Here is a 26,590-nt window from a genome sequence, read left to right as displayed (position 1 = left end):
AGAAGAAAATGTTAGGTGAACGAATTTTATAATAAACGATCTGAAAAGCGGTTCTATTCTCAGATGTTGAGGGAGTTGCAGAGTGAAGATTCAAATTTATATAAGAACTTTATGCGAATGACACTTACAGATTTTGACACTTTATTGCGTAAAGTTACACCGTTTATACAGAAACAAACAACCAATATGTGAAAACCCATTTCTGCTGGCAACAGGTTGGCAGTAACCTTAAGGTTTCTGGCTACAGGTAAGCATACAATTATTTTTCATACAGAGATGAATAAAAACTGATTTATGCACATGTAGGCGATCTTTATCATTCGCTTATGTTTTTGTTCCGAATACCCGTATGCACAATTGCAAAAATTATTCCTGAAGTGTGCACTGCAATTTACATGTCCCTAAAAGATGAATTTTTGCAGGTAAGTACTTCTTTATTATATAAAATCGAGTTTCATATACAAAACATATTATGGCTATTCATCAAAACACGTAAGTAAATGCCTCGTAACCTGTAAACCTCGTAAATTAACCGGTATTCCATACAAAATTAAGTAAGTTTACGAGGTTACGAGGCATTTGCGCGTTTAGATGAATTGCCCTATTATTATTGAATATACACATGTGTACATACATACGTATTTATGAATGTACATACAACAAGAAAAAAATGATTCCATTCTCAAAAACACAAACAAAGGATTTCATTTTATGTGTCGATGCAAAATATGTTCATACGTATTGAAGCTTAGAAGTCAGAAAAATTCTACTCAGATCCAGATGACATTGAAAAAAAAAGTAGGCGTTGGCGGCACTGGTGTCGTTGCATCGTCTGGTTCCTCTTCTACTTCCAAAATCGCTATTTGTAATTTTATTTTCAATCTTTTGCATTTTTCGTTGCTCATACTTCGCATTTGGTGCGAGTCCGGAGGATTACTCAAGATCTGCATTGCATTATTGAGCACTGCTTCTTTTTGGATATTACTTGATTGCCCAATTTTTCTTCTAAAAGATCCAGTTAGTGTCATTTTTGGCGATGAAACTTCCTTATCATTTTCCAAGGAGAAATCAATGTGTTCACTGCTTTCCTGTAATTTAAATTTGGATTTTTTTTATTATTTACATAGGTACCAGAAACCGAGGAAGAATGGTTACAAATCGCTAATGACTTTGAAACAAAATGGAATTTCCCACACTGTCTAGGTGTCAACATGTTTGCACCACCAAATATTGGAAGCATGTACTTTAATTACAAGGGCGCTCATAGTATCGTGCTCATGGCTCTCGCGTACATTGATGTGTGATGCAAAGGACGGATATCTGACGGTGGGGTCTTCAGCCAATGCTCATTAGCGAAAGCATTAGAGGAAAATACATTAGGAATTCCACCGGCACTACCGTTGACTGATGATGGGCAAGCACTGCCGTATGTTATTGTTGCTGACGATGCATTTGCTCTGAAACCATATTTGATTAAACCATACCCGCATCGAAATTTGAATAGTCCCGAACGTGTTTATAACTATCGTCTTTCACGAGCTAGACGCATTATAGAGAATGTATTCTGAATTATGTCAGTAAGATTTCGTATTCTATTAAAACCGGTGCATTTAGATGAACAAAAACCCAGCAACATCGTTCTTGCTATATGCGCGCTACATAATTTTATGATGAGCCGTTCAAATAAATACGCATTAACTTCTGATTTCGACAAAGAGGGACTCAATGGGGAAATAATCCCAGATCAGTGGCAAAATGAATGCAACAATGACCTTATGTCAATACATGGCCAACAACAAAGAAATGCCACAACAGAAGTAAAACGTGTTCAAGAATGTTTTAAAAACTACTTTGTAAGCCCAGAAGGTGAACTATCATGGCAATATACTAAAATTTAATTAAAATAAAAACTGAGCACTTACCATGTTCGTAATTGTGTTTGATTTAACACCACCGTTAGTAAGGAATTTCAGTGCATTAAAAAACTCCCAACGAGGTATGTAGTTGTCCTCACTACCAGACCCACTTTTTCTTTGTTTTACCTTTCTTAATTCGCTGTTATATTGACAGCGAAGGTTGTGGATTTTCGTAGAAACTTCGTGCGAACTCACCTCTAGCACTATGGCAATTTCGTCGCATAGTGTTTGTTTGTGGCTTCTGTAAATATGCAAAACCTTTCAAAATACATATGTAATTTCGATTAAAAATTCATACTCACCGATCACACGTCTCCGTAGAGCAAAAACTCTATTTAGCTTGCCAAATAGAGCGTAGAGTTGTCCTAGAGTTTTCGACTATGTACACGTCGAAAAAGTCTCGCTAAATAACTCTCACGTAGACTTTGTAGGTGAGTCTCTCGTAGAGCTCTATTGAGTGTTTACACGTCTCTAGCGAGATTTTTGTCTAAATCTCGCGTTTTTTCTCTACCGTGTACACTTAGCTTTAAAGCAAGCTAAGTTCTTTGGGATTATAGCTATTATGCAGGGATCACACGATTTGTACATTTGTACGGATTTGCACATTTTGGCAGTCACATTATGAGGTGGGTTTTATCAAAGGCTGAGGTAGCTCAGCCGCTCCAGGGTTGGGTGGAGGTCCCACTAACCCCCACTGAATAAAATAAACACAGTAGTTTAATATAGCGAACACAACCACACACACACGCGGCTGTTCGGCCAGACTGCCGGTACCCTGACGTCAACGAAGAGAGGGGAGAGAGAGAGACTAACTGGTCGGCGGTCGGCGTCGTGGTTCAGAGAGCAGAGACTGTCTAGTGGCTAGTGACGGTGGCGGTGATGTTGAGAGCGGTGACGGTGAGAGCGGTGACGGTTCGGTGATTTATGATGATGATGACAGTGAGAGCGGTAGCGAGCGTGATGATGGTAAATGCCCACAGCACGGGTACTGCAGCCAATGAGGGCGGCGATGCTGATCGTGACGGCAGTAGCAGTCCCTTGTAGTAGTGATGGCCCTGCGGTGAAGTTGATGGTGGCCCAAATAGTGGTGAGGGCGGTAGCGACCTCCCGTAGTGAGAGCAGTATTGGGGGCCCTAATTATAAAAACGGGCCCGTGATGAGTAACGGCGGTGACAGCGGCCCTGGATGGCGATGATGTTAGCGGCAGGCAGCAAGTAGCGGTCCTCGGTAGCGGTTTGGCCTAGGGGGCGGCAATGATATTGGCGCCCCAATGGTGAGGAAGGCGGCAGTGCGGCCCTAATGAAGGACGACGGTGACAACGGCCCTGGATGGCGATGATGTTAGCGGCAGGCAGCAAGTAGCGGTCCTCGGTAGCGGTTTGGCCTAGGGGGCGGCAATGATATTGGCGCCCCAATGGTGAGGAAGGCGGCAGTGCGGCCCTAATGAAGGACGACGGTGACAACGGCCCTGGATGGCGATGATGTTGCTAGCGGCCCTGAAAGGTGCTCTTAGCGTTGGTTTCGGCCTGGGGCGGCAGCGATGCTAGTGGCGGCCCGATGATGAGGAAGGTGGCCACTCGGCCTTAAGAAGCGGTGATAATGATGACGGCCCTGGATGGTGATGATTGGGCTAGCGGTCCGCTTTAATGACAGCCGGTGGCGGTTCCTCGTTGTAGCCTTGGCCCAGGGCGGCAGTTAATATTGGCGGTCCGAAACGGTCACGGAAGTCACCTACGGAAGCTGGTCGTCAATATGTTCCCACAAACCGCCAACCTATCCCGCAGGCAGAGCCAGGGGCGCTCGAAGTTACACGGCCTAATCCGTCCCGATGTGCTCCGTGCCTACCTACGGCAGCTTGGTCAGTCTGTATTCCCCATGGCTGCATGTGGATATGTATGTACGTATGTATGTAACTGTGGGTTTTATGNAGTTACACGGCCTAATCCGTCCCGATGTGCTCCGTGCCTACCTACGGCAGCTTGGTCAGTCTGTATTCCCCATGGCTGCATGTGGATATGTATGTACGTATGTATGTAACTGTGGGTTTTATGTATGCATGTACGTGTGTCTGTTAGTGTAGCGCAGGGGAGCTACGTTACAACATAGTGGCGTTGTTTAGAAATTTGAGTACAGCTCAATAAAAGAATTTCCAGACAACACCACCTTGTAGCCAAAATGTACAAATCTGTACAAATGTACAAGACGAGTGACCCCTGCTTAACAGCTTTCACCTGCGGCCATTCGGCTACATAGCACACCAGATATTCCCTTAAGTTCCTTAAACCGATTTTTTTTGTAGAATGTTATCGAATTTTTCCTTTGCTTTTTTGCCCAAGTTCACCCTGCATTGCGTGCCAAACAAGTAATGTGCAGTATCTTTGGGTAAAATACCTTCAGCGGCTTTGCTGATTATACCACATCGAGCCCTAACCTCCAAAAAAACGTAAGCGACATTTTTTTCAAAATTTTCTTTTGGATGCAGAAATATTCCTAGAGCATCTAGATGCATTTCTGCATCAAAAATAAAATCTTGAAAATAATGTCGCTTACGTTATTTTGGCGGTTAGAGCTCGATATTTCAAAAATTTTCTTTTTGATGCAGAAATGCTCGTAGAGCATCTAGATATGGAGCTGCGTCAGTGACATTAAAATAGTTTTCGACGAAATCAGTACCCAATACATAGTTGCATGGAATGATCAAATGCTCTTGCAATTGTGGAGTGATTCGTCCATTCTAAGCAAATGGCGTTTAATAAAAAATGCAATTAAATTTTATTTTTATACAAAATATGCCTATATATGCATTTAAGGCAAAATATGTAAGAATATGCACTAGCAAACCGATGCCATCTTAACACAAAACTCTTGATTCACAGCATTTGTTAATTTTTAAGTTCCTATGACTTACAAAAAAAAAAAAATCTAATATAAAAGTCTCGTGTCACGGTGTTAGTGGTCGAACTCATCCTAAACGGCTTGACCGATCTTTATAAAAATCTTTATATATATATATGGTAGGTATGAGAATCAGATGTAGAGTATATTTCATACCGCTAGGTGCAGGGGGCGTGGCACCTCCCATACAAATCGAATTTTTCACACTGCATATCTCTGAAAGTGTTCATCGTAGAGTGCTCGAACATGGTATGGAGCTATATGAAAACAAGCGCATATTCATGGATAAACTGCGGTTATTGGAAAAGGGGGCGTGGCACCTCCCATACAAATCGAATTTTTCACACTGCATATCTCTGAAAGTGTTCATCGTAGAGTGCTCGAACATGGTATGGAGCTATATGAAAACAAGCGCATATTCATGGATAAACTGCGGTTATTGGAAAAGGGGGCGTGGCACCTCCCATACAAATCGAATTTTTCACACTGCATATCTCTGAAAGTGTTCATCGTAGAGTGCTCGAACATGGTATGGAGCTATATGAAAACAAGCGCATATTCATGGATAAACTGCGGTTATTGGAAAAGGGGGCGTGGCACCTCCCATACAAACCGAATATTTCATACTGCACATCTCTGGAAGCGTTCGTGGTAGAGTACTGCATCTTGGTATAGAGATATATAAAATCAATCAAATGGTCATGAAGAAAAATTGGGGCCATTGGAAAAGGGGGCGTGGCACCTCCCCTGCAAACCGAATTTTTCATACTGCATACCTCTGGCAGTGTTCACGATAGAGTACTGGAATTTGGCAATCGGGTTGTTCTGTCCTAACAAATTGTCTATATTTTTTTCTTTTAGAGTTTTTAGTATTTTTGTATGAAAAATCTAATATACAAAAATATCGTGTCACGGTGTTTGTGGTCGAACTCCTTCTAAACGGCTTGACCGATTTTAATGAGATTTTTTGTGTATATTCGGTAGGTATGATAACAGGTTGTAAAGTATGTTTCATACCGCTAAGTGAAGGGCGCTTGGCACCACCCATACAAACCAAATTTTCCACACTGCATATCTCTGGAAGTGTTCATGATAGAGTACTGAAACTTGGTACGGAGGTATATAAAATCCATCGCATAGTCATGAGGAAAAATTGGGGCTATTGGAAAAAGGGGCGTGGCACCTCCCTTACAAACCGGATTTTTCATACTGCATATCTCTGGAAGTGTTCATGGTAGGTACTCGAACATTGTATGGAGATATATGAAATCAATCCCATACTCTTAGAGAAAATTGGGGCTATTTTATAAGGGGGCGTCGCGCCTTTCAAACGCACTGAAGCTATTACGTATCTTTGTATGCATATACACTTTTGCTGGGTTATTTAAGATGGCAATGGAAATATGCCTTCGGACAACCACCAAACCGTCAGATTAGAAGATAAATGAGTCACTGAAAATCATGAACGTGAACTGTTGGTGAAAATGTTGGACCAAAATGTTTTGATACAAAATATTTATTTTGGGCGGGTCTGCTGGTAATGAAATAAATAATCTGCCTCATTGCGAGAGTCGTGCCGAATGCAAGTCGTTTTTCGAGAGTCGAATCGTATCGAAAATTTAGCGTCATTGCCTAAAATTTCCACTCGACTAGTGTATTAAAACGGAAGAACTTGGCAGCACTGCATAGTTTTCGACAATTTTCGTCGTTTACTTATTTCAGCCCGACAGTAGACAATGCTAATGTTGTCAAGTCGTACAATGCAGCCTAATTTACGACTTACGCAATGAGGCTGAATGTGAAATAAAATAAAACAATAGTAAATAAATAGCGTAAAATAAAACATGTAGATTAAATATAATAAAAAAATTAAATAAATAATAAAATCAGAACAATGTTTGCCAATCCCTCCAACCGAGAATCGAATCTGGGACCTATAGACTTGAAGTACGCAGCTCTCACCACTCGGCTACCGTGGACGCCAAACTTGCTTGCTTTGTGTGCTTACTTTTACAATAGACAACAGCTGGCCGTTTTTACCAGTGTTGTCATCTAAAATTCCCTTGGGAATTAACTCTAGGACTTGATTTGGTTCAACTGCAGTTAATTCCCGAGTTAATTCCAATTAATGAGTTGATCAGGATCAACGCTGCCGTCTATTCTCTAAAACAACTTTTCCATTGTTCACTTATAATTATACAGTAATATTTAATTATTTCTTATAATCGTAATGGTCTCTGTTTATATCGTGTATGATTTACTTTTTTTTACCTCTGGAACCGTCTCGGGCTTATTGTCGTAGACCACACTTTTTACATAGCCCCAGAGAAAGAAGTTCAATGGTGTCAAATTGCAACATCTCGGCGGCCATTTGTTCTCGTTGTTTCGTGAGATAATGCGTCGTGGGAAGTCCGTTCGAAATAGTAAAATTTTTTCATGCGCTGTGTGGGAATTTGCACCGTTCTGTTAAAACCACACCAAACAGTGACACGTTGTGGGTTGATATTTTTTTCTTTAGTAACCCTGGATTTTCAGTACCTCAAATGCGGCAGTTTTACTTGATAACGTATGCGCGAAATGCACTTCTTGCAGAACGACCATTTTCATAAAATATTTGGATCACTTCTACGCATTGTTCAACTGAGTATTTATCGCTCCATGACTAATGTTAGAGACACACATCGTAGCATGATATCAATATTACGATCTATACCACACGTGTGTCACTCTCATACTACAAATCATTGTAGTTGCGACGTAGCAACGGCGAACTACAATATTGATATTGTATTTTCTGTACCACATGTGTGTCCTAGGCATAAAAGTTTGCCAAAGCTTGTACCAATTGTACTAGATTAGCATATAGGATCCTTTTTTCCGCGAAGTGGACCAGGGACCGATATATTTGAAAAAATCGTATACTTGTCCGATTTCTTTAGTCTATACTAATTATATAAAGCGAAGTCCCTTTTCTTTGTAACAGGTAATCTCGCGAACGGCTGGTCCGATTTTCATGAAATTTTGTTATAAATAGCTCTCAGCAACCACCATGTCATAGGCAAAAAAAAAAAAACTTTTTTCCGGTAGATGGAGCAGGGACCGATCTATTTGAAAAAATCGTGTTATGGTCCGATTTGCTTAAAATTTGGTGCGTAGGTAGCTTTTTGCTTAGATTAGCATATATGATTCTTTTTTTCCGTAAAGTGGACCAGAGACCGATCTATTCGAAAAAGTTTTACTTATCGTCCGATTTGTTTGAAATTTAGTGCGTAGGTAGCCCTTTCCTAGATTAACATATAGGATCCATCTTTTCTTCTAATATGTTCCGTTTTGTTTGTTTGTTGCCTGGGTTAACATATATGATATTTTATTTATTTATTTATAATTATTAGCTTATGATTATAAACTACAGGCTAACCTATGAAAGAAAACAGCGCTAGCAGCAATGGCCTTCGGCTGTCTTTAGGTGGATTTTAATATTTTAGTCAGTTGAGGTAAATATAGTATTATGTATAGTGAGCGTGCTAAGCTAAATTAGATGAAATAGGTTTGAGGTTTTTAGGAAGGTGATAGTTTTTTCTATGTTGTCAAAGCTAGGGTCTGTTAAGGCTGTCAAAGGGTTATGGTGCATTTAGATGGTATGAATCTGTTCATAAGCCGTATGAATTTTCCTATAAAAGAAGCACCAACTCTATGAAGAAATGAATGAAAGCGATATATATTTAACAATTTTGACTTGTATACTAGACAATATTTTTTTGTAAACAACAAATAAAAAAATTTTATTTTGTGCTAGCTTCGAAACTAGAAGCTTATTTTTTTGTTAAATGTGCTTTAAAAAGGACCTACTGCCAATAAAGCCTTGTGGATTGCTATTTTTCCATATTTGTAATGCTTCCATTTAAACATCTTTATGGAAAAACAGTTTTTTGTTCAGAATTGCTTGTTTACGAAACGTTTGGCATAAGTTGAAATCATAGGGATGCCGTTTTCTTCCGTTTCTCAGTGGATTTTATACTTGAATGGGCACCAAAATATGTATGCAATACTTCTACATGTCTTCGTTTAAAGCACAAAACCGCGCATAAAGGAAATGCAAAACCTCGTATGGGAGGTTGCCTAAATTTTAAAAACGGTTCTATCTTTTAAACTTAATAATCTTCTCTCCTTATGTCTAAGTCGATATTTTATTATATCGATATTTTATTATAAATGGCTAAGGGCTTGATGTCAGGAGCTTCCGATGACCAAATATCTTTTTTGGCACAAATTTCAGTTCCGAGGTTTTGCAGAACCACGATACGCGCTTTTGTACTTTAAACGACGAATATGTATATCGCTTGAACAATATGTTAGTGTTTGGCCTAGCTTCTCCTCCGAGTTTTACGCCGACTCCGAACGGCAATTGTATTTTAATGAGAAGTTGTTTCCATGACAGAAATACACTAGAAGGTTTGCCATTGCCAACAGAGGGGCAACCACTATTAGAAAAAACTGGGCTGAACTCAGGCTCTGCGTAATGCTCTTCAGCAGCCACCACTACTTTTACATATATTGCTAGTATATTCACAATACTATCCCGAACTTCGGAGTGTATATACATATGTAATATAAAAAAGAATGAGAGGTACTATAAGAAAATGTACCCAAAATTCTGGAGCAAATGAAAAAATGCTCATTGAAAATAGTTCACATGTATAAATTAAAAGATATAACTTAATAGGTTACAGCGCTAAACAAAAGGAAAAGTTAGAAAAAATAGCAATGCGGTTTGAAGGAAACATGAAGCCATAAAATGCTTGTTTGTTTCGTTAATACTCTAAACTTTGTAAGATATGGCACTCTATTATTTGCAGTAGTTTGCAAATATTCACTAATGGTTCTAAAATCGCAAACATTTTCGTGGGATGTTTTTGTTTGATTTCGAATTGAAAATACATTACGATCATATTGTACCGAAATAAGTGCGGTATCCCTGCATTTTTGTAAAAGCCAGAAAGAAGCATAAACTGTATGAAAAAATGAAAGGGAGAAGTATACATGCCTTCTATAATTTTGACTTATATGTATATTTGGCAAGTCTTTGTGTAAACAACAAAAAATACAAATTTTCATTTCTTTGCCAGCTTGGCAAATATAGGCTTATTTTTACTTAAACGTGATATAAAGCTCATTAAAATGTTCTGTAATGTCTTGTTGTAAGTTTGTTATCATAGTTCTTCGTATTTTTATTGTCCACTAAACGTGAGTGGCTTCAATTTAAAAAGTTCTAGTACAAAGAATTTCTTTGTTTTGAAATTGTTTGTTTATTGTTTTTAATTTTTAAAATTCATACTTTTGACATGTATGTGAATGGCGGAGTTGCCGCTTTCCTCCTTTTCGGTGGGTTTTTATATTAAAAAGGCATCAAAATGGGGAAAACCCCCCTTGGTATCTCTGCATCTGTTAAACTTTTTATGGGAAGATGTATGAAAATTCAACTTGCTATAATTTCATATGCTTAACAGTATCACAACAGTATGTTTACAGTATCTCCCCATAACTTTTCATATGAAAAAGTTTATTATATGCATCCCACTCGATATCATTGAATTCCTCATTAGAACATGTAGTCCCTCTATTTTAACGTATCAACAGTTCATATGGCTTCATACCATGTAAATGCGCCATTAGAGTTGTTGAAGATGGATAATCTGTTTTGCTGAAATGAGTTACACTCAGTTAATATATGCTTTATTGTTAATTGGCTATGAGTCAAACCACGCCAACTGTGTCAATGAATTTTCATTGATTTTCTGGAAAGTGATGACAATTGTGGGAATCTGTAGATCATTATAGAACAAAAATACACTTTGAACGGTTTTTCGAAATTGCACTTCGTTTTTGTTTTTTTTTTTGGTATTATAAGAGTATTGCAACTTTTGAGAAAAAAATTCGTAACTCGCGACCCATTTGATGAAATTTGATGAAATTTTTTTTGAGAGTTGCTGAAGCTTTTCCCTTTACAATAGAAAGATTTGCAGAATAAAATTTGCAAAACAATTACTTCTATAATAACAATAATTTAAACAATTGCAATTATTTATATATTCTAGGCCCGCGATTGCAGTGAAATTTTGGCACAATATACTCTAAACTCTTGTTTTTTTTGTTAAAAAAAGAAAAAAATTGTCTTTCTAATTTTGACAGTCGCTATCGATTTTTTTGTCACGTTGAGTGGGACATCGCCGCGTATAACGCGGGCGGTATGTGCTGCCTGTCTAATGCCCAACGAATGCGGCTATTCGGGGAATGTTTGTAATTTGAAAGTTTGTTTATAATAATATGCATGGAATCTTGAATGAATTATTTTACATTACAACGGGTTGAAACTAAGTGTGCCGAAAATTTTACTTTCATCACGTTGTAATGTAAAATATCGTACTCATATCAATATCAATCAATACCGTAAAATGGGCAGGCCGAATTCATGCTGCAATCCTTTAAATAAGGAAAATCATAAAAACGTCATTCACGGCTTACGTCTAATAACGCAGAAATGGCATTCGAATTTCAGGAAGTGCGTTGGCTTGTAACGGGTGATTTTTTAAGAGCTTGATAACTTTTTTTTTAAAAAAAACGCATAAAATTTGCAAAATCTCATCGGTTCTTTATTTGAAACGTTAGATTGGTCCATGACATTTACTTTTTGAAGATAATTTCATTTAAATGTTGACCGCGGCTGCGTCTTAGGTGGTCCATTCGGAAAGTCCAATTTTGGGCAACTTTTTCGAGCATTTCGGCCGGAATAGCCCGAATTTCTTCGGAAATGTTGTCTTCCAAAGCTGGAATAGTTGCTGGCTTATTTCTGTAGACTTTAGACTTGACGTAGCCCCACAAAAAATAGTCTAAAGGCGTCAAATCGCATGATCTTGGTGGCCAACTTACCGGTCCATTTCTTGAGATGAATTGTNAAATCATGCCGCGTTAAATGTTACTCGAAGAGTGGAGGTTTTTCTCCGAAAAATTATCCGAAGAATCTATCAACGAGTCCACCAATACATGAAATTATTGAAGAAGAAATGAAAGAGTATGAAATTCTCTATGAAGAAGTTCATTCCGAAACTGCAGAAGAACCACCACTTAAGACGAAGCGTGCAGAAAAATTATCAATCAAAGACGGCAACAAAATAATAGCGGCAATTCAAAAATCGATCGGAATTAATGACTCCAACGAAAAAAAAACAGTGAGGAACATGATAAATATTCGTTTTTTTATCAAGAATGTCAAAAAAGCATTAGCAGCTGCAAAAACTTCAGCTGACAGAATTCAAATTTTGACGACCGTCCCAGAAGAATGGAGTAATAAGTGAAAAATTATCGGTTTCAAGACATGCACTATCTTCTGCAAAAAAGCTACGTTCAGGCTTTGGTTTCGCGTCTCGGCCTGGACAGAAGAAAGGAAGAAAAATTCCCGATTTTACAGTTCAAACTGTAAAAGATTTTTATCTGTCAGATCATGCCAGCAGATTAATGCCAGGAGTCAAAGATTGCGTGACTGTCGTACAAAACGGCACCAAATTGAAAATCCAAAAACGACTTTTACTCTTCCATCTCAGTGACTTGTACGAGCATTTTAAAATTGAATTCCCGAAATCACAAATAGGGCTCTCAAAATTTCAAGAAATCCGGCCACGTGAGTGCATTCTAGCCGGTCGAAGCGGCACACATAATGTTTGTGTGTGTCAAATACATCAAAACATGGATTTGAAAGTATTCGGTATCAGACGAGAGTTGAAAAATAAGAAGATCGATTACAAAAAAACTGCCCAAGATTTGATCAAAAAATCAGTTTGCACGAATTCATCACCGAATTGTTTTTTGTCATCATGCGAAGAGTGTCCCGGTGTTGAATCGATCATAACTGAATTGAAAAATCTTTTTGCAGAAGAAAACATCTCGACCATCACTTTCAGTCAATGGTGAAATACTGACCGGTAATTTGCTATTATTTCATTATTGTTTCTGTCGTATTTACATTTGTTTCGTGTGTAATTCATCTATCACATTCTCTGCAGAAGCGATATATTAGAGAAAATACAAGACACTGAAGAATTTTTCGGACAGTTTGCTGACAGTCTGATTCAACTCTAAAAACATGACTTCCTTCCAAAGAAACAGGCTGCATATTTTGTAGAAAAGAAGAAAACCGTCGGAGAAGGAGAATTCGTTATACGTCTTGATTTTGCTGAAAACTACACATTCCATATTCAGAACGCAATTCAATCTCATCATTGGACTAATAGTCAAGCCACAGTTCATCCCTACGTCATTTACTATAGGCAATCCAATGAAAATATGCACCTCAATTTTGTTATCATTTCGGAGAAAGTCACTCACGATACAAAATCCGTGCATTTATTTAATAAGAAACTAGTGTCTTATTTAAAAGGTAAATTTGGAGCAAAATCTGTTAAGAAATTCGTATATTTTTCGGATGGAGCAGCCGCCCAATATAAAAATAGATTCAACTTCTGCAATTAAGCTGTTCATGAGAAAGATTTCAAAATTGAAGCTGAATGGAATTTTTTTGCCACTTCGCATGGGAAGGGGGCATGTGATGGGGTTGGCGGCACAGTCAAAAGGCATGCTTATCGCACAAGCCTGCAGCGCATTGACGGAAATCCCATCAACAACCCTAGAAAATTTTATGAATGGGCAAAAGGGTTCTTTCGGAACATTGATTTTGATTATTGTTCTCAAGAAGAACACGATCGGCACGACAAAAAAATGCAAAAACGTTTTGAAAACGTTAATGCTATCAAAAATACGCGCCAATATCACCAATTTGAAGCTATCAATGCAAAAATGGTGAAGTGTAGGCTTTTTTCTGGCTGTACGTCTTCGGTGACTCATTTCGTTGCGTGAAATTGTCAGAGTGATTTTTTTCCAATTTTTCTCATATTATATTCATAAGTTGTAAATAAACATTGATGTTTCAAGTTATGCGCTACATATTGTACGTACTTGTGTAATTATTCATTAATTAACATAAAAATGCTATCACTCACACAAGCTTATATGAAAATAGCAATTTACTCAAGGCTTAAAGGTCAGCCAAAAATCGATAGCGACTGTCAAAATTGGAAAGACCATTTTTTTCTTTTTGGAACTTAAAAACAAGAGTTTAGAGTATATCGTGCCAAAATTTCACTGCAAGCGCGGGCCTAGAATATATAAATAATTGCAATTGTTTAAATTATTGTTATTATAGAAGTAATTATTTTGCAAATTTTATTCTGCAAATCTTTCTATTGTAAAGGGAAAAGCTTCAGCAACTCTCAAAAAAAATTTCATCAAATTTCATCAAATGGGTCGCGAGTTACGAATTTTTTTCTCAAAAGTTGCAATATTCTTATAATACCAAAAAAAAAACAAAAACGAAGTGCAATTTCGAAAAACCGTCCAAAGTGTATTTTTGTTCTATAATTANAAAAAAAAAACAAAAACGAAGGTCAATTTCGAAAAAATGTCCAAAGTGTATTTTTGTTCTATAATGATCTACAGATTCCCACAATTGTCATCACTTTCCAGAAAATCAATGAAAATTCATTGACACAGTTGGCGTGGTTTGACTCTATTGTTACAGAAGTTGCAGGTGGGAGCTGAGTTAGTGTTGAACAAATGAGAGTGTGTGAGTTTTGTGTGTCCAAGTCTCATCCGTACGTATTTTACCAGGTCTGTTCTCGAGAAAGTGGCTTTGTGGTTAAATTTCAGGAAGTCGTTTACCGTATATTTTTTACTATTAATATATTGGTACCAGCGGGATGTGATAGGCCAGATGCTATTTTGGTTGTTGGCTAGGGTGATTTTTAAGTACTTTTTTATGTCGTCAATGTTATAGTTGGGGGAAGTTGTTAATGGAAGTTTGTGTGCCAATTTGGCAGATTGATCTGCAAATTCGTTCCCAAGAATTTGAAGGTGTCCGGGGACCCAGATAAGGGTAATATTGGGATAATTTTGTATTAGTAGGTTCCTAATGGCTTTTGGGTAGTATGAATTGTTTTCTAAATTTCGTACGGCGTTTAACGAAGACAGGGAATCAGTACATATTGCAGTCTTTGTGTATTTTGTTACTCCATATTCTAAAGCCTCTAGGATGGCGATAACTTCAGAAGAAAATACCGAGCTGTAATCTGGAAGATTTGCTACTTTTATAACTAGATTGGAGGTTGTAACACTATAAGTTATTGAGTTATGTTCTTTCGACCCGTCAGTAAATATGAATGCATAATCAGAGTATGATTGTTTAAGTTCCATAAAATTTGGAAGATTTTGGGGTCAGTTGAGGATTTATTATGGGAGTGAAGAGTAGTGTTGATGGAAGAGGGATGTAAATACCATTGAGGTTTTTCGAGGGAGATTAAGTGGATTGGGAGAAAAGGAATATTCAGGGAGGAGTTCAAATGAACTGACTTTTGGATTGCCGATGAAGTTCTCATATGGTTTGCGGATAATATATTTGTGCTTAAAATTGGTGCTAGTGGGGAGTCTAAACTCCTCAATAAAGGTTTGACAAGCTTCGCGGTTGTAAGGTCTCTTCTATTCTCAAAGGGAGTGACATTGGCTTCATACATCATGGATGTTGTGTTTGTGGTACTAAAAGCACCTAACGCGGTTCGCAGCGAGGAGTTTGTCATCGTTTTGATTTTGTTGATAAGTGATTTGGGAGAGTAACCGTATAGAAATATACCATAGTCGATTTTGCCAAGATCAAAGCTTTGGTAACTGATATTAGTGAGTGCATGTTGCAGCTAAATTTGTTGCTGGAAAGGCATTTTATGATATTGAGCCTTTTCGATAAAGATTGTGTCAAATAGTTAATGTGTGATCGCCATGAGTATTTTTTGTTGATTATTATTCCTAATATCTTAAGGTCGTCTACGTCGGTGAATGATATATTGGAAGCTTGAATAGAACAGTGGCAGTTTCGCTTTCTACATATGTGTATATGTTTGCATTTGGGAATTGAGATTTCTGCACCTGAATAAGCGCACCAAGACGCAATGTGTTAAAAAATATTGGTAAGATCTATAGTTGTGTTTTTGTTCTTATTGAGAGGTTTTATTATATAGAAATCGTCTGCGTAAGCAAAGAATCGTAGTTCCTTTTGAAGGTTAATGATATTGCATAGCTTATTATAAGCAATTAAAAAAAGACTGACCGAAAGGGGCTAACCTTGGGGGATGCCATTTTCTAGAGGATTGACTTTAGAGTAGATGTCACCGATTCGGACTTTAATTTTCCGATTTGTCATGAAATTTATGACATACCGTATAATGTTTGGACCTAGCCGCCATTGTACTAATTGGTCTATTATATTGTGTAAACCGATTTTGTCGAAGGCTTTAGCAAAATCTAGGGAAATAAGTGAAATGTGGTTTGAGTCTGCCAAGGATTCAGTAATCAGATAATCTAGGTAAACTAGAGGGTCTGCTACTGATTTGCCTTTCTTAAATCCCATCTGTTTACCGTGCAGAAGTTTGTTAGAATCAACAAACCACCACAGTCGGTTGGCGATGATTTTGTTCAGGACTTTGGAGCAGCAGGGGTTGAGAGAGATAGGTCTATAGGATTTCAAAAGAGATTTATTTTCGTTTGGTTTGAGTATCGGGATGATGGCGCTCGTTTTGTATGTTTGAGGGATATAGTGTTTGAAAATGTTATTGTATAGAAGGAGGAGTCGTAGTATTACTTCAGTAGGAAGATTTTTTATTTGGGGGAATGATATTCTGTCAGATCCCGGAGTTTTTCCTTTTAATTTGTTGAGAGCCATGGTCATCTCTAAATAGGTTATATCTCTTTCGATTATTTGAGATTTAATGGAAGGAATGGCTACTGGGGGAACCCGGGTAATAGCGTTCTTATTTGATTGGAAAGTGTTAGAAAAGTTTGTATTCGAAGCTTGTTTTGGCCAGTATTTGGAAAACTCGTCAGCTACAAGATATTTGTCAGTGATGTAAGTGTTTGTGTTATTTTGAGATTGTATGCAGTGAATGTTTAGTGAAGTATTAAGCCCACATAATCGCCTGATGTTTGTCCAAACGTTTGAGATCGGAGTAGTTGGATTGATATCCGCAGTGAAGTTATGAAGACTTCTAGCTTTTTCTAGTCTTAGCTCACGCTTAAAGGTTGAGTTAGCCCTTTTGTAATTTAAGATCTTTTCAGTGGTAATAGAACGTTTTAATAATTTAAATAGCTTATTTTTCTCGTTTTTGAGTTTTTGCAGGTTGTGATTCCACCATGGTACATACTGCGGCCGTTTAAGGGTTGAGGATTGAGGGATTGTTTCGTTTGAGGCTTGCAAAATTATTATGTGTATATTTGCGGCTTCTTTATTAATATTATTGCTAATTTAACGGATCGAATTGAAATGTATAGCTTTAACTTTATAGGTAGGCCAGTCTGCGTGTTTAATTATAAAGCGGGGTGGGGGAGAGAGGTAACTATGATTTGGGGAGGGAAAAAGGTGGGTGATGATTGGGAAGTGGTCGCTTCCGTAAAGATCGTTTTCTATTTGCCACTTTGATTGTAGTTTCAAGATAGTAGAAGCTAGGGTGAGGTCTACGTGGGTAAAGGAGTGACGGGTGGAAAAATGGGTGGGTGAGCCATTGTTAAGGGTTGAAAGTTGAGACTGATCTAGAAATTTTGATATGGTGTTACCCCTGCGATTATTCACGGGTGATCCCCACTTGCTGTGCCAGCTGTTAAAATCGCCTAGAATTATGCAAGGGAGTGAAGTTGCGGAATAAATGCTGTGGAGGCTATTGAGTGTAAAATTTTGAAGTGGATGTAGGAGTTAATAACTGTAAATTTGACTTTTGACTGAATTACTGCTGCTATTGATTCTATGGGACTGTTAAGAGGTAGTGGTTGGTTTTGCAATGAGTTATGGATTAGTAAGGCAACACCACCGTATGCGGTGGATGCCGAGTTATATGTATAAATCTGGTAATTTATTGGGGTGGGGAAGTTGTAATTTGAATGGAGGTGTGTTTCTTGTAAAGCAACGATTTTGGGGCTATGACGTTTGATGAGTTGTTGTAGATTAGCATAGTTATTTATGTAACCTCTTATATTCCATTGCAAGATAGTCAGGGTCATTACTAGGAAGCGTTAAACTAAGTGTTATTAACGTTTATGAAGCAACACAATATACGTATATATATATGTATGTGATGCTTTCCATTTCCAGACAACCGGTCAGGTACGAGCATGATTTTTAATTTCGACCAAACTCAAATACATTGTTGGTCCAAATATTGAGACATGCATTTTTTCTTTTGTCTCGGAAAAATTTTTCGGCCGAATTAAACGCGATTTTGTTTTTCAGGCAAAAATCGATTATTCGAATTGACAGTGAAAATTTTTCGGCCGAATTACAGGCTAACCTAATATTCACGCACGCCGCCAATTTACTGTCAAAAATTCTCATGCACATACAACTTGTATGGGACCAACCGAAATTGAACGGCGTGCGTATGAAGCTAACTCAATTTCCAATTTTTGTTCTGCATGACATTTTGATTTGACGTTTCGCTCAATGAAATCAAATGCAAACGCACGCAAGCCAATTTCGGGCGACGCAAAAAACGAATTCGACGGCGTGCGTACCAAAACGCAAGCCGCGAATATTAGGTTAGCCTGTTAAACGCGATTTTGTTTTTCAGGCAAAAATCGATTATTCGAATTGATAGTGAGATTTTTTTTTTTTTTAAATGCCCATAACTTTGTCAAAATTTAATAGATTCCAACAATGTTTTTACTCAAATGTAAGTAATTCTTGTCCCTTCAAGATAGAATGATATAATTATTGATTTTCATTATTTAAAATTTTTTATTTAACAATAAACAAAAAGTGCAAATTTTTTTTAAATTTAATTTCTCGAAAAGTGTATTTTTTTCTCAAACTTTTTTACCGGGAAAGAGACACTTTGAACTACAATCAACCCAAATCTCTAATAGCGAAGATTTTTTTCTGAGTTATGATTTTTTATAGAAAATATACGTTTTTGTGGTACATACTACAATATTCTTATATTGTTTAGATAAATGGAACATATGTATATAATATATCAGCAAAAAGTACAGCCGTGATCATTTTTTGTGTATCAAATAGATATTAGAACACACTTTCTACCATACAGTTTCGATTATTCAAAGCGGGAAAATGTGATTTTTTATTTCGAAACTGTATTGTGGAAAGTGTGTTCTAATATCTACTTGATACACAAAAAATGATCACGGCTGTACTTTTTGCTGATATATTACATACATATGTTCCATTTAGTTAAACAATATAAGAATTTTGTAGTATGTACCACAAAACCGTATATTTTCTATAAAAAATCATAACTCAGAAAAAAAAAATCTTCGCTATTAGAGATTTGGGTTGATTGTAGTTCAAAGTGTCTCTTTCCCGGTAAAAAAGTTTGAGAGAAAAAAATACACTTTTTGAGAAATTAAATTAAAAAAAAATTTGCACTTTTTGTTTATTGTTAAATAAAAAATTTTAAATAATGATAATCAATAATTATATCATTTTATCTTGAAGTGACAAGAATTACTGACATTTGAGTAAAAACATTGTTAGAATCTATTAAATTTTGACAAAGTTATGGGCATTTAAAAAATAAATTCTCCTTGTCAATTCGAATAATCGATTTTTGCCTGAAAAAAAAATTGCGTTTAATTCGGCCGAAAAATTTTTCCGAGCCAAAAGAAAAAATACGTGTCTCATTATTTGGACCAACAAACATGTATTTGAGTTTGGTCGAAATTAAAAATCATGCTCGTACCTGACCGGTTGTCTGGAAATGGAAAGCATCATGTATATGTAACTATAAAGCTAAATATATAAGTAGATTAGATGATTAATATCTGGATTTTAATCTAAATATCGTTCTCCTCAGTTGTGAATATATCTACGTCGTCGACGTATTCGAGATCGTTCGCTGTAGTTTGTGCCCAGTTGGTTGTGAGATTTTCCTGTTGCTCTCTTACCGATGTGGAAGAGTGTTTAGAATTTGACTTGGCTTTTAATTCTGATTTAAGGCGGTTGGAGATGTTTCTCGGAAATATTTTCAATTTTGTGTCTGAGATGCGTTGAATTGTAGTGGAGGTGTTAGGGGGCATCTGTGTGTGTGCGAGTGGCAAATTATTATTGTGTGTTTCAACCGAGGTAGAATTGTTAGCTGGATGAGTGGGATTAGTAGTTGTTGGTTTTGTAGGAGTTGAGTTAGAACAGTGTGGTGAATTATTCCCTTCTATTGGATTTCTTATTTTGCTTGGTGAGGTTATTGAGTCTGTTGGAATGGTGCACGGGCGTTGGAGGATGGAGGAGTATGTTGAATTTGATTGGGCATGACGTTCTGAGTAAATTTTAACTGCTGTTTTGTCGACCTTTTCAATTGTTTTTATTGATTTGAGTTCTTTTTGTTTTATGAACATGATGGCCGAACCGATAGCAGTTGACACATCTACGTGGTAGGGAGAGGGAGGAGAATGTAAGAATTATCAAACCGGTTTTAGTTAACAGTTCACCAACTTTTTCATGATTTTTTTTTTACTTCTACTACGTTTTGAAGCTTGAGTTCGTTTAGTATCTCTTCTTCTGGAATGCCGCGGAGATCATTGGAGTATATCGCTCGTTTCGTGTAGTTGAGGGAATAATGTTCTGAGACTTCCACTTTAATTGAATTTGTAATTGCGGTTAGAGTTATTAGTTTTTTTGCTTGGTCGAGATTTTTCGTTTTTATTAAGAGAGTACCGTTTCTTAATTTTTTACACGAATCGACTGAACCTGAGTAGGTGTAGTCAATTGATTTTTTAATTAGAAATGGTGATACGTTGGCAAGTGATTCAGTTTCAGGATTTCTTTTAATAACCATGTATTTAGGGCCGGTTGTAATGATTTTTAACTTTTTTGTTTTGTCAAAAGCTGAGGTGAGTTTTTGTTTTTTCCAATATCAGGTGGTTCACTCATTTTTAATTAGCGATTGCTGGAGTGCTATGAGCCCTCAAATATCAATATGAATTCACAGATTAAAGTAAGTTTTCTTTCCTCCCAGAGGAAGTCAAATAAGAGATTTGTTTTTATGTATACACGTAACTATACACAGATTGATGCTAAGTTACTTAATATATGAGTTAGCACAATTTTTGTCCAGAAAGTTATTGACTGTTGCTCAGCAGAGCTTGCGCTTAAAGAATTGCTCCGATTACTTCGTATGTTAGAACACGATGAACACATAGGATACTTTTATCTTATAGATGGACCAGGAACCAAGCTATTATATAGAATAGAATTGAATGATTGTTTTACAGTTCGAAATGTTTTAAGGCGTCGCAAGGCAAGCGGGTTTTGGCTATTTATCGGTAGTTATTATCTATACCAATTGTATTAACAGAAGTGCCACCTTTTTGTAAGAAGTGATCTCGCGAACGGCTGTACCGTTTTTTTTTTGAAATAGGCTTTTTTGGTTATAGCCACTGCATATTTCTGGAAGCGTTGTGGTAGAGGCCAGGAACTTGGTATGAAGGTTTTGAAATCAATCCCGTATTCTTGTAGAAAAGTGGGGGCTATTGGTAAAGAGGGCATGGCGCCTTCCAAACATATTGGAACTTTTACCTATCTATAAATACATATATAATTTTTCGGTACGTGTGTTTTCGAGTGAACTCGTAATTGGCCGAAATGCATTTAATGAAATGTTTGTCCTAAAGTCCTTGTATAGTTTAGGTTCACAACTTAAAACGCGCTGGAGTCGAGTTATTAAAAATCTTATTTATGATCTGATTTGGCTAATATTCAAAATATATATTGGTAACGTGAAGGGAAATATTTCTGCGAAAAAAATGGCTCGCCATGTGGCTTTGTAGTCGAGCTATTACTAAAATTCGTATTTATATTCCCACTTGCCTCATAAACAAGATGTATATTGGTAACGGTAGGGGCAATGCTATTGAAAAAAAGAGGCGCAAGGTGGCGCTAGAGTCGAGTTATTGCTAAAAATCGTCAAGTGAAGTCATTCGGAGACACCAGGGATCAAAATCAAATTACCACCGTTAAATCGACCACCATAATCATTGCGGTCCTTGCTTTACGGCGACTAAACAAAATAAAGACAATTCTTGATGAATGCCTTCAAATTCAATTGTAAGACATTTATGGTATTTCGTCTGAAATAAGTCTATGTATATTGGATTTCTGTGGACCAATGATGTTCTCTCATTTTAAATTTGCCACCACCTTTTCTATACAGATTCAAGGACGATTCATAATCGAGCCGGATCATTGTTTCCGAAAAAACTTCTTCACGGACATAACGCTTTCGTTAGGTTATTTAAGACGGCAATGGAGGATATGCTTTCTGACGACCACAAAACCAAATGTGAACTGTGGGTTTGTTGTGGTGAACACTTAGTACCAAATATTTGAGTAAAGAAAGAAATTTTGTGCGGGTCGAAGTTCGCGGTTTCTGCTAGTTAAGTTATAAACAAGTAATGTGATATTTCTCTAATAAAGTACGATTTAATAAAATGAACTTTGTCAAACCAACTCATTTAATATTCATTTATAAATACATATATTCCAGGTTTATAACCAATTGAAAACATATTCACGTCGAGGTGCTAAGAAAAATAAAATGCATGACAGGAAAGCCAATGTGGCTACGGCTGAAGCGGGTGTAGACGCACCCACTCGTCTGCTGCTTTATAAATTAATAAATAACCAAATTTTGGAACAAATAAATGGTATTATATCGACAGGCAAAGAGGCAGTAATTCTACATGCCAATTCCGATGCTGGCTATGCTGAAAATGTTAATGAATATAATAGAACCATATGCTCTCCTCAATTATTACCCAAAGAATGTGCTATTAAAATATTCAAAACTACTCTAAACGGGTTTAAGCAACGGGATCGGTATATAAAGGATGATTATCGATTTAAAGATCGTTTTAGTAAACAAAATAAGCGTGTTATCATAAACATGTGGGCGGAAAAGGAAATGCATAATATTATGCGCATGCAAAGAGTCGGTATAAACTGCCCAGACGTGGTTGTTTTAAAAAAGCACGTGTTAGTAATGTCTTTCATTGGCAATAATCATAATGCGGCACCAAAACTTAAAGATGCACGACTAAGTTCGTGGGAATTGAGTTATGCCTATGAAGAAATAATTACAGTGATGCACAAGCTTTATAACCAAGCAAAGTTGATACATGCCGATCTGAGTGAGTACAATATCCTATGGCACGATAAGAAGTGTTGGATCATCGATGTAGCGCAGTCTGTGGAGCCGGAACATCCAAGCGCATTAGAACTTCTAATGCGTGATTGTGGTAACATAATAACCGTAAGTATAACTTATTCACTTGTATGTACTATATGCAAATAATCATCCCTCAGAGCCATTTGACACCCATTAATAGATATGCTAACAAAAAGAAATTTTTACAAATATCGTTTTACAATCAAATGACGTGATTGAATCCTTCCACTTGATGATCACTGTCCGATCTTAATAGAAATATTTCGTTGTAACAACTTAAATATTTATTATTTATTTATTCAGGTTCTTCGATTCGATTGCGAGTGAATTGCATTCAATGACTCTTTAAATTCAACATTGGGTGTTACCGCTTTGATCTGCGTTTTTAAAATATGAAACGCACTGGTTTTTAGATTCATTTGCTGATTCAATTTCACCTGGATCTCACATGGGTTGGAGTACTTCCCTTCTTAGATATTGCTTGTGTATGTTATGTTTATTTCGACAAAGAGCTCCCAAACACCACGAGATGTGAACAATAGAAAGAATTACAAAAAATGTGTTATATTTTTCTGGACATCCGGAGATATACAGCCAGATATCATGGTTGGTTTGCTTGGTAGCACAATATTTATATGAGCACTTGAAAGTAAAAGTAAAAAATTCTGGTTTTCTGGGGGTTGGACAATATTTGCCAATTCTGATATTATACGCTGAAAATGTTCACCGACCTTTTATTTACCTTTCAAAACAAAACGGCACCAAAATTTCTTTGTTATTAACCGACTTCAAAAAAAGGAGGAAATCATATCAACTTGTTGGCAAGAGTGATTCTGTATTCAATTTCTATGTTGAAATTATTATTAATACTGGTTCCCAATTCTCTACTTTCTAGAAATTATAACTGTCAACAATGAATGCTAAGGCGCGAATGCGCTGACTGACTTTTTCATGACAGGAGATACTTCGTCTTGTCCTCGTTTACTATCAAATCTAATCGCCTTGCTTCTTTATCCAACTTGGAAAAGGCAGAGCAGACTTACCGATGATGTAGATGTCATCGGCATACGCCAATTGCTGGCTCTTGTAAACAATTTTTCCTGGGCGGTTCAGTTCGGCAGCTCTTATTATCTTCTCCAAGATCAGATTAAAGAAATCACATGAAAGGGAGTCGCCCTGTCTGAAACTGTTTTTGGTAGCAAACGGCTCGGAGAGATTTTTCCCAATTCTGACGGAGCTAGTGCTATTGCTCAACGCTATTTTAAACAGCCGTATCAGTTTCGTGGGGCTGCCAAATTCAGACATCGCGGTATATACATAGGCAACTCCTTTTAGTGCTGTCGAAAGCGGCTTTGAAGTCTACAAATAGGTGGTGAGTGTCGATCCTTTTCTCGCGGATCTTTTCCAAAATTTTGTGTATGCTGAATACCTGGTCTGTGGTGGATTTGAAAGGTCTAAAGCGACACTGATAAGGCCCAATCAGTTCGTTGACGGTCGGCTTCAGTCTTTTACACAATATGCTTGATAAGACCTTGTAACCTTATTATTGTAATATTATTTAGAATATCACAAACGTTTGTAGGCCTATCATAGATAAAAATTAACGTTTGATAGATTTTCCCATTTCTACAATGAGAAAAAAGTTCAATATTTCTACGGCAGTTAGCCCCCTTTTTTTAACTGTAGTGATATAATGTGGAATTTCCGACTAAATCATGCAGAATCGTACGTAGGTCTCCTTTAATGCTCAATATATGGGCAAATCTTCGGAACCATGCGATACAACGCTAAAAAAAATTTAAATTTTTAAATTGAACGCACACAAATAAATTATACATCAATTGTTTGAAATCCATTGAGGAAACATTAAATGCTTGTGTGATTCATTTTTCTCAAATGCTTAAAGAGTTATAAGTAAACAACTATAATTTTTGAAAACTGAATATTAGCGATACTTCTAGAGGGCGTAGTTTTTGTCCGATTTCAAAAATTTTTAAAACAGTATTTAATAAGGTCAGGCGCAATGTGTATATCAAATTTGGTACAGATTGGTGAAGTGGTTTTCGAGATACAAACATTTGACCTAAGTGGGCGGGCCACGCCCAGTTTCCAAAAAATTTTACGAAAAACTAATCCATTGGAAATACCATTTTTGAGTAAATATTTAAAAATTCGTTAACTGCATTGCCCAAAGATCTGAAAATCCTTATATACATACATACATACATACAAATTCGTTGCCGTATTTTAGACGAAAACTATTTTATGTATTTAGCGTTTGCAACGAACTTTGTGAGGAATGCTATCTAACGACCACGCTTAATGCCAACCTGATATGTTTTAGTCTGTCAGTTTGCCATCAAAAAAAGGGAAATTTTGAAGCCATTCACGCAAAGACCTATTCAGACAATATTTCCATATTTTCAAAGGCACGCAGCTTAGGTCTTATTTTTATCTTTAATGTATAATTACCGCCCAATTCTGTGTTTTCTTGATACATTTTTTGTAAGGAAATTTTATCAAGATTTTTATCAAGTAAAAGCTCCCTTCGCATTCTGTGTCAATATTTATAAAACAAAAAGCTCTACGATTTCCACATTAGTGGAACTGATTTCCACATTAGTGGAACTGATTTCCACATTAGTGGAACTGATTTCATTTTCACATATAAAAAATATGAATTTAAAAGCAAAAAGGCTTTTGACTGCCGTAGCCGAGTAGGTAGAGATGTCGACTATAATTCCGTGTGTAGCAAGTTCAAATGCCGGCACATGGAGTATTTAATTGTTAGAAACAAATTTATTAATATATAAAATTTATACATTTCACATGAAGTTTCAATTTGTCAGTAGCATTTTCAATCTTGATAATTTATCAAGAAAAGAGCTTTTGATTTCTGTGATTGAATACTAATTCTTGATAAATAATAAAAAATTGACAAATTATAAAGATTTTCAATTTATCAAGTGCACAGAATCGGGCTGTTAATATGTATATAAACAAACAAGAACAGTTTAGTAATTGCTGAAAGTTCAAAATAGAAAAGAACTTGAAATATTACATTTTTGATGATTACGAGTGACAGATTTCAAATTGTTACAGTTTATTTCCAATGATGAGCAAATATTTTTCTGAACGCCAAATACATTTTCCAATATTACTTTTACTATTTGCAATGATTTTTGAAAGTCTCCGTTTTGCGAAAAAGTTAAAATGACATTCTCTTCTTCTTCTTTTTTGGCGCTGTAACCGCCTAAGCGATTTTGGCCGAGTTCAGCAAAGCACGCCAGTCGTTTCTCCTCTGTGCCAACTGACGCCAATTGGAAACGCCAAGTGAAGCCAAGTCCTTCTCCACCTGATCTTTCCATCGCAGTGGGGGCCTCCCTCTTCCTCTGCTACCACCAGCGGGTTCCGAGTTGAATACTTTCAGAGCTGGAGCGTCGGTGTCCATTCGAACGACATG

The 26,590-nt window shown here is 36.8% G+C and overlaps 1 protein-coding gene across 1 annotated transcript in view; it reads left to right on the top strand.

The window, feature by feature from the left end:
• Positions 1–20,880: 20,880 nt before the first annotated feature.
• LOC108363773 (serine/threonine-protein kinase RIO3-like) overlaps positions 20,881–26,590 on the top strand; it is a 54,636-nt gene continuing 48,926 nt past the window's right edge. Inside the window, exons 1-2 of the mRNA XM_017617241.1 lie at positions 20,881–20,898; positions 22,447–23,211. Coding sequence (XP_017472730.1) covers positions 20,881–20,898; positions 22,447–23,211 — 783 coding nt within the window. The remainder of the gene's footprint in view (positions 20,899–22,446; positions 23,212–26,590) is intronic.

This window comes from Rhagoletis zephyria, unplaced genomic scaffold, assembly GCF_001687245.7.
Source record: "Rhagoletis zephyria isolate East Lansing unplaced genomic scaffold, Rhagoletis_zephyria_1.1 Rzeph_scaffold_01370, whole genome shotgun sequence".
In the NCBI taxonomy this organism is placed as follows: domain Eukaryota; kingdom Metazoa; phylum Arthropoda; class Insecta; order Diptera; family Tephritidae; genus Rhagoletis; species Rhagoletis zephyria.
Note: the sequence above shows the minus strand (reverse complement) of the source record. Positions and strands in the feature narration are given on the sequence as shown.